Source organism: Anser cygnoides, chromosome 2, assembly GCF_040182565.1.
Source record: "Anser cygnoides isolate HZ-2024a breed goose chromosome 2, Taihu_goose_T2T_genome, whole genome shotgun sequence".
Lineage (NCBI taxonomy): Eukaryota > Metazoa > Chordata > Aves > Anseriformes > Anatidae > Anser > Anser cygnoides.
The window spans coordinates 30432952-30441810 of NC_089874.1; the positions used below are offsets into that span (position 1 = coordinate 30432952).

An 8859-nucleotide genomic window follows, 5' to 3' on the forward strand; every position below is an offset into this window, starting at 1 on the left:
GGAAAAATCAAATGAGCAAAACAAAAAAATCAGCAAGCATTCTTTGCATGTAATAAAATGCAACTCACTTTCTTCTCCTAACTAATAAGTAGATTTTTGACCTGGTTACTCCCCACTGGGGATCTGAACTCGTGGGAGAAACCTGGTCAGCTGCCACTGCTTTTCTTAAAAAGGGTCAAGATGTTTTAAAATTTCATGGTCATTTCCCTGGCTCCAGAGCATTATGAAAAGAAATATGTAAACATTACTGATGCTGCCAAATTGGCAGACTTCTAGCCTATGAAGGTCCAGAAGAACATAAATGGACACATCTAGCAATGGGTAAACAAGTCTGATTTCAAAATCTGTTTCCTGGCTAAGCTCATCCATGTAGACATTTGAGCAGAACCACAATATCTTCAAACACTAGCATGTTATAAAGACTACCAAAAGTAGTTGGTTGGGCTTTGTGTTTTTGTTTTTTGGTTGTTTTAATAAAATTTTGTGCTCAAGTTAATAAAACAATATTTGATTTTCTCATCTCGACTCTTTTAGTTTTAGCTTAGCCTTTAGAAAAGCTGTGCAAAGTTTGTATTTTATGGAATAGCTACAAACATGGCGTGGCCTTAAACATATAGATTTCTTGAAGTATTTCTAGAATACTGAAAAATCTGTAACATTGTGTTTTAGTATGTTGTCAAAAACATTATTATAACATATAGCAGCTTAATGCTGCTCTATGAAAACACAACTTTTTCCTATTTTTTTAAATTATTTTTGAATACTTACCAGATGATGCTATCTGCATTTACAAAGGTTTTTCCACCTACCTGACATACGACTAGACACCTTTCTCTCTCAAATCCTGTCTAAATTTATTAAGTGAAGTAGGCACAACTAAAGGCAAAAAAAAGCTTTGAAACAATTCATTCTAGTCTAAAATAATCATTTTCCCATTTGCCATTACAGTAATTTATGTACCTATAGAAATGATTATATCAGTTTTAAATTCCGTATTATTTTGCAAACTTACATTATTATCTGCACATGCATTATGAATCTTCCTGCATTTTTCTGACTTATGATCAAAGATATCAAATCATTTTCAGAAACAAAAACATCCATGCCAGTGAAAAATCAAAGTAAAAGTTCTCCTCTCCATCAAAAAATAGTATCTTTTGAATAGCATTTTAACATACTTCTGGATAGTTAAAATGAATGAGCTGATGCAAAATAAGGAGATCCTTAGTAAAATTACCACAGAGAGACTGTTACAGTTCTATCTGATCATTATACTACAAAAAAAAACTAAACAAACAAACAAACAAAAACTATCTTGTTGCAGGACATCCTCTTTCCAATGACTAGGAAAGAATCATATTAATTCCTAAAAATACAACCTCAGTTCCGTGAATTTAAAAAGGACTTTTTGATTACACACAAAATAACTACATGCTAAAAATATTGCTAGCAGAATAAGAATGTCAGCAGAATAAACTTATTTGTAGGTTAAGAACTTGACTAACTACATATAAAGCTGTTAAAAAAAAACAGTATGTAGCCAAGTAGTCACCAGCAATATTTCCTTCTTTCTATGAAAACCAGCAGCAAGAAGCTCACCCCAACATCTCTCCCTTCCCACAGAAGCTGAATATCTATTCTATAAACAACTGTGCATAGTCCAGTCCGTAATAAAAAATAAACATATGTGAATATCCACATTCATTTAAATCAGGATAAATTTGGAAAAATTATGTTAGCTTGCATCAAAATCAGATTTATTTCATAAGTTTACATTAAAATTTAAACCAGCAATATTAAGAACAGACAATGCATAAAAATCTTTGTGCTTGAAATAAACAGCACTGTACATATCAAGGGAAAAAAAAATATCAGAAAGCATTGCTGAAGAGAACAAAAACACTTCAACAAGCAGAAAGCTCCTCTGCATTTTGTTAAAGTTCTCTTACAGCAGCAGCTCATCTTTTTGTTATTGGTAAATGAATCTCTCAATAGCTACTCCAAATTCAGATTTCTAAATTATTGTTTTTAATCCTCTCTTCAGCAGAATGCGCTCTGAAAGATTATTCAAAATACTTAAAAGCACAAACAGGTGTAAAAAAGACCGATGTCAGTTCTCTAATCATCCAATACACAATCTCACAACTACAAATAGGAAGAAAAAAAATAACATGCAAAATATTTAAAGGTTTCATTAAAAAAAATAAAATAAAGAAATAGTACTTTTAAAGTATTCCATACACACCTAATGTTCTGTGTTGTGAACAAGGTGGAAAGAAGACACTTGCACTTAAATCTTGAAGCATCCCGTCCCGATGAACCCAGAGAAACTAATTTCTGCCATCAGAAAAGTACTCCACCAGAACACCAAATAATTATATGTGCTGCTCTAAGGGAAACAGCAAGCCCAGTTCTGGCTGTATGTAGTCTCTCGAGGTACAATAATATAAACCTGATCAATTGCAATTAAAATCTGAACAGAGGCTTAGAACTTGAAGTCTGGGTGCATTAGTTCTTGCCAAAAGCAGATGTGATTGTGAGCTGGAAGCAATTTCTCCTGGTAATTTGTGATGACACTGGGTAGAGCAGCCCCAGAGTCCCCAAAGACAAACTCATCAGAGGCTCTAATGTATGCATGACACATGAGGTGGCTCTTTTAGAGCTCAATTAATTGGGCTGAACATTAAGACAGCAAGTTCAGGACTTTTTTTTTTTTCTTTCCCTCCAGAGTTGTTTTTCCTCTTTTTACAAGCAGTTTTTTCCCTTACCTTCTGCAAGCCATGTCTCCTGTAATTGGCTCAGATCTTGAAAGAGTTCTGCAAAAAGATGAAGACAGGGATAAAAGATTCACACCTTTAATCTCGTCATAAGATTAAAATATACTCAAAAATACATTTTTTCCCCCTGAAGAAAAGCATATGTGAATTATATTTTGGCAATCAAACATATAGACAAATTAGATATTTTCTGGTTGCAGTTAATGATTTTTCTACACCTGTATAACAAGTACTTAATGTATTATTTTATTGGCTCTTGAAATAATAACCAGAATATTAATCAAGTTCTACAAAATAACAGGCTTATTCAGCAACACAGAGAGAAGTTAAAACTGCTAGTATTTCTAATACAGGTGAACTATTTCTCCCTACACAACCCAGGCCTCCTCCTGCAATATCTGTCTGTATATCTGTCTCTCTTGGAATTTAACACAAGCCGTACCTAAGCAGACTGAATATTTTTATTAGCAGGGTCGTACTGATCATATAAAAATTTTGAAGCAACAACCTGAGGTGCTGCAACAGCAAACAGAAATCGAAAACCTTTTGTACTTCCCCTGATGTTTTACCATGTATGACAGGAGAATCACCACTGTTTCCTCTATACTGTACTTCTTTAAAGTGAAACCACTTTCTCCATGGACTGAGTTTTGCAGCAGCATAACCTTTTTGCAGTTCACTGAAATCAGTTGGTTATAATGGGTGCAAATCAGAGCAGCATTCAGATTATTTGCAAAGCTCAGAAACTCAAGTTACGAAAACTGTTTATGGACAACTAAGTAGGATATTTGAACTGACAAATGGTTTATTTTTAATTTACTGTATTTTGAGAGTGACTTCCTCTTTTATGAATGCTGACAGATAGCTATTTACATACACTTAAATGACAGAAGCTATTCATTTATTTTGTGGACTGATACCTCATGTTCGTGTTGGGAAATCATTTCACTGACAATCAGAAAGTTGTTTTCTTTTGCATTTGCCCTAGAATAAACTTTTCCAATATGCAAATAATTAGAGGTTTTAAAAGCATATCATGAGGGTGTCCTCATCCTGATAAGATGGATGTAGGGGTAAGATTTAGGCCCCTATATACGCTCCTGTATGTTTTTCAGAATTACTGACTGACCTTTTAACCTAGAGAAATGTTAACTAGACTACAGATCTCAAACCCCAGTTATGCAAGCAGCTACTGATGGGACTAAGTCACAAACCTTTGGCTCTCCAAAACATCTTCCGTTATAGGCTTCCTTAACTAAATTTCCCAGGGCTTTTAACCCTATCAGTGTTACGCTGGCACTGGAACAGTAACAGAAACCGGCTGCCAGACAACAGGAGTTTGACTACTAGCTCTAGTGGTCTCCACACCAGCATTCCCACTCCTGCAACCACCAGTGAACACACACAGTGAAAAGGATGTTAAAAGCCTGGAGGAATGTGGAAAGCCCTGAATCTCATGAGGCCTAAAGGTGAAAAAACCAGGTGAATTCTCTCTGTGACTTGTGTCAGATGCTGCAAAGGCTTGGCCTCAGTGCATGACATCCATGTGCCACATGTGCAGTGATACCTAAATGCAACTGGGTAAGCCAAGGAAAGAATACCAACTTTATCAGTTTTTGCCTTTACTAGTTTGTTTTGCAACAGTAAAAGCAATTTTCTTGTCTTGTTTATTCAGATTGATCTAGATAAATATATCTCAAAAATAAATAAAAAAGCAGCTCTCAGAAAGCTTCTCTGCATTAGTAAGTAAGGGGGAGGGGGGGAGAGTAGAACAAGCCCTCACCTTCTGAATCATGAGCCAGGTCTCTGTTAATGAATTTTCTTTTCCTGACATTTGTCGGTCTCTCATTACAGTTTCTCCCACGCGGATTCTATAAACAGGAAAGATCAGTTACTTTAGAAATCTGAGGGTTTTTTTTTTGTTGTTGTTGTTTCTCTTTTTTTTTTTTTTTCATTTAATTAAGAATACTCAAAGCCAGCATGAATTCTTTACGTTTTCAAACAGGGAAATGATCGTCTTACAGCCTCCAGCTTCTAGCAAAAGATATTGCTGAGTACGTAACATCTTCCAAAAGATTCCTGTGTCTAAATGCAACGCATTTCTAGCTATCCATGTAGACATCCATTTGTGCAGATACATGTGTAATGTGTTCAAGTAGCAACACAATATCAACCATGTATTTTTAGCATCTAAAGTACACAAACCTACACAATAGCACATAGATCCTCTCTGCATATGCTATGCAGGAGAACCCAAATATAAGATTCTAATAGACCGCCTTGTTTCCCTCCTGCGTTACTTATAAAATTGTTTTCAAAGTCCTGAAAGCAAAGGAAAAAAAACGTTAAGGTTTGCCTCAACTTCATTCTTCTGAGTGTTGCAGGCAAATGCAGCCAGAAACTTTGAATGCAGCTGCTGCTCTTGCCTTTCTGATCCTCTAAGCGTGTGCATGATTTTTTAATCATCCCAGAACTGTCTTTAAAAGAACACGATGCTTTATTGAAATAACTAAGAAGATAAGCCCATCTTGCAGGCAAAGCTCCCAGATGAAGAGTCGCCCCTACAGCGGTAACAAAGCAGATACTCTGTCTGCAAAACTCCCCCACAGAAATAAGTCGGAGTCAAGTTTATAAACACCAACTTTGAAGTGATCACTCACATTGGTGACCATGTAAGGCACTTGCTGGTCATAAAATCCATCCATCCTGCGGCTCTTCCACAAGTCTTAGCCTAGTGTTTTATTTACTGGGCATTGGATCTGGAGATTTCCTCGGGATCTGGCCTCCAGTCAGCCTAGAGGGGAATACAAGATGGCTTTTAGGTTAAAAAAAAAAAAAAAAAAAAAAAAAAAAAAACATGAATGAACTGCTCGAATTTGCATAGCTAATTAACCTCAAAGAGTCCCATTCATAAAAACAACCCACCCTTTCCTGCCTTCACCTGGGTTCCGCGCTTCTGCCAGGAAAACAGGGCGCGAAAGCCCCGGGAGGCAGGAGCGGAAAGGCAGGCGAGAGGCAGGGGCTGCTCACGCTCCCCCCGGAGCCCCGGGCGAGCCGTGCGAGTGGCAGCCCCGGCTCGCAAACGTGGGCTCGGCTCGAAATGGCGATCGGCGCCGCGCACCTCACGGCAGCGCCCGCCGGCCGCCGCCACGCACAGCCCCACACACGCACCCCCACGCACCCGCACGCGCACCCACGCACACACACACACCCCCACACGCACCCCCGGCCACCTTCTCCCCCACGATCGCTTTCTCGCCACCCTCCAGCACCGCGCGATCCTCAGAGGCGCCGGGCAAAGTTGCGGGGAAGACCCACCTGAAGGCCACGCGCGGCGGTCGGCTGCGAAAAAATTCCCTCCAAATTTAATAAAAACATTAATTATCCCCCGGCACTTCCCCCTCGGAAGCGGCGAGCGCCACTGACAGAGCTCAATCCCGTGGTTTTTCCTCTCCTCCTCCTCCAGGGGCCCCCGAGCCGCGCCGGCGGATCCCCGCCGCCCATTGGCTCCCCGCGCCCCCCGCCGGATCGCCGGATCGCCGCCCGCCGCCCGGCCCCGGCCCCGGCCCCGGCCCCGAGGGCGAACCTCAGCCCTGCCCTAGGCTCCTCTGCCGGGGGGCTCGGAAATCACGGCTCGGATGCGCCGCCGTGCCACCACACCGATCCCGGGATCCTGCTGCGGCCGCGCCACGGCCCCCACAGCCCCCAGGTGGCAAGGCAAGCCCCCGTCTAACCCCCCATCTCGCCCCCCACCCCTCCAAAAAATAAAATAAAATAAAGTTTAGTCTCCCTGGCTTCAGAAAAGCAAGAAAACACACCCCCGCCACACGCTGCCCCGCTTTTTCTGATGGCACAGCAGTCCCACCAAACTTCGCGGAGCCCAGAGGTGAGGACGGGGTGAACACAGCAAAAGGTTCACTCCACTTCGGAGGCTTTGCACCGCTCTGTCATGACCCCGTGGCACCCCAGGGTTGTTTATTATTGTTGTTGTTGTTGTTTATATTATTAATTATTATTATTATTATTAAGTTATTATTATTATTGTTCTTGTTGTTATCGTTATTACTATATTTTAGCTGAATCATGGAAAGCAAATGTTACTTCTCCTAGGATGACACAATTTCTAGGTTTTGTGGACAGAATTTGGCTGCATCGAGGCACCAGAGCGAGTGTTTGTGTTTTTTGGTGCCGTAGTGCCAGGATGGGATAAGCTCAGGATTTCTGATGGCTTCTCAAAGTGAGTTTCTTTCTCTGCATAGAGTGGCTGTTGGAAGGCTGTGTCTGAATACACTTGCATTTTCTGAACTGCCAAAATTCAACAAAGCAGGTTGTGTGGTTTCATACAGCAGCCCTAGCTGTCCTGGCTTTGAGCACAGAATTGCAGGTATTGCAGCAATCGGGGGGCATAGTCAGGACTCCTGACACCGGCTTGCTGTGAGATACAAAGTTTCAGATTTTTAGGATCTGATGCAGTTTCACAACCAACAGGCAGATCCCCAAGTGACCAGGTCCAACTTTGCCCTCAGCCATTTCCGAGGGTTTTCTTTACAGCTAAGTGTGTAAAGGCAATAAAAGAAATCTCCTTTTGTGCAAATTGCCCACAGTGGTATTAACAAAATTTAGTTTACTTCTTCTAGATTAATTCGTATTGAAAATGACAGTTGTTCCTCTATATTCTGAAGTATATTACTTTCCCCTCAACTTTTTCCCCTTTCTGCTCTGTTCTGATCTCACTATTCATACTCACTTGCTACTGGTCCTGTCCAGCCAACGAAGAGCGAAGCCCCATGTTGCCACCATATCCTCCTTCCTGTACTGCATTTTCAGGGAAAATCTCCACCACCCGCTGCTAGCTTTCTGTGTTCTTGCTGCTGCCATCTCCCCACACTTGCCAGCACTCCTGGAATTACAGGAGGGTACTCGACTATATTCTAAACCTTGTATAAACAGATAATAATTTTATTGTGTTCTTGGCCAAATCTCTAAGTTGCTGTTCCTGTACACTGCTTCTGTGGTATGTAATAGAGAAATAAAAATCTACAGGTATGAAAGCAGTTTCCTGGATAATGATTCCATCATTCACTTAGTTATACCCATGTCAAGACTAGAGCAGCCACTGAGTCAGGGAAACACGATGGGCTTGGAAGGCAGTGGGCTCTGGCTACAGATCTGTCCCCAGGGAGCACCTGGCATTAACCCACAGACCAGCCAGGTTATCTGCCTTTGGCAGAGCTGATGAAGCTCTCTGGTTGTCCATCCCATCCTGCTGAGCTGATGTCTGAGCCACTCATCAATCAGCTCCCGAAACACAAGACTCTCTAGTCTAAATCCAAAGCAGTGATGGATCGCCTTCTCTCTAAACAGTGTACTAAAGATTGTTGGTGTGTATGTTCCCCAGATGAAGTTTCTGAGGGACCTCAGACCCATCAGGTGTTTGTCACTGCCTGTGGATTTAGCACAGCTCGACCCCATCCTGTGCTTCCCTGCACTGCGGCCTGCACATCGCTGGTGGTTTACAGAGCTGGAAGAGGCCGGCACCCTGCAACGGCCAAGCTCTCTGTGCTCCTGGTTAGGCCGTAACTCCGAGAGTTACATGAGCATTACAGGTGCCCTGGCAGGAGACACGCTGTCGTGCTTGCTGCTCCTCATGTCACACACCTCTGCCTTTCCTCCTCATCGTCTCTGGCCCTTTCACACATGCTGAGGAGGAAAAGAAGAGTAAAGCTGTTTTGAAGCCCTCTTTATCCTCCTCTCTGTTCATCCACTGTGCTGAGTGGTACTCAGAGAAACTTCATTAACTATTAAGAGGTAGATGCTTACAGGAAAAAAAAAAAAAAAAAGAAAAGAAACATAACTAGTGGTAATGCACTCTAAGGTCCTTGTGCAGAAATGCAGCCTTGTACCATCACCAGTCATACGTATGTCATATGTAAACTGGTGCAGCCACAGTAATTATTTTGTAATTTTGCATTTTTGTCAGAAATCTTGAAATTTTGCTTCATTTTCATGATAAAGAAAAGTTTTTTTTAACTACTATTTCCAGAAAAAAACAACACACTGAACATTTTTGATCAAGTTGAAT

At 41.3% G+C, this 8859-nt stretch overlaps 1 protein-coding gene across 7 annotated transcripts in view; it reads right to left on the minus strand.

Annotated features, from left to right (window-relative positions):
- The window catches only part of ETV1 (ETS variant transcription factor 1), a 67749-nt gene extending 61471 nt beyond the window's left edge, over window positions 1-6278 (minus strand). For 2 of the 7 annotated variants that reach the window (XM_048068375.2, XM_013183474.3), the window contains exons 1-4: window positions 6096-6278; window positions 5438-5571; window positions 4561-4648; window positions 2769-2816 (exon numbers count right to left, since the gene is read on the minus strand). In XM_048068375.2, the coding sequence (XP_047924332.1) occupies window positions 2769-2816; window positions 4561-4648; window positions 5438-5482 (181 nt within the window). In that variant the 5' untranslated portion in view covers window positions 5483-5571; window positions 6096-6278. Of the gene's footprint in view, window positions 1-2245; window positions 2636-2768; window positions 2817-4560; window positions 4649-5437; window positions 5593-5702; window positions 5738-6095 lie in introns of those variants that run through there. The other 5 variants (XM_013183472.3, XM_013183473.3, XM_048068374.2 and 2 more) reach the window with 5 other exon arrangements.
- Window positions 6279-8859: the final 2581 nt, after the last annotated feature.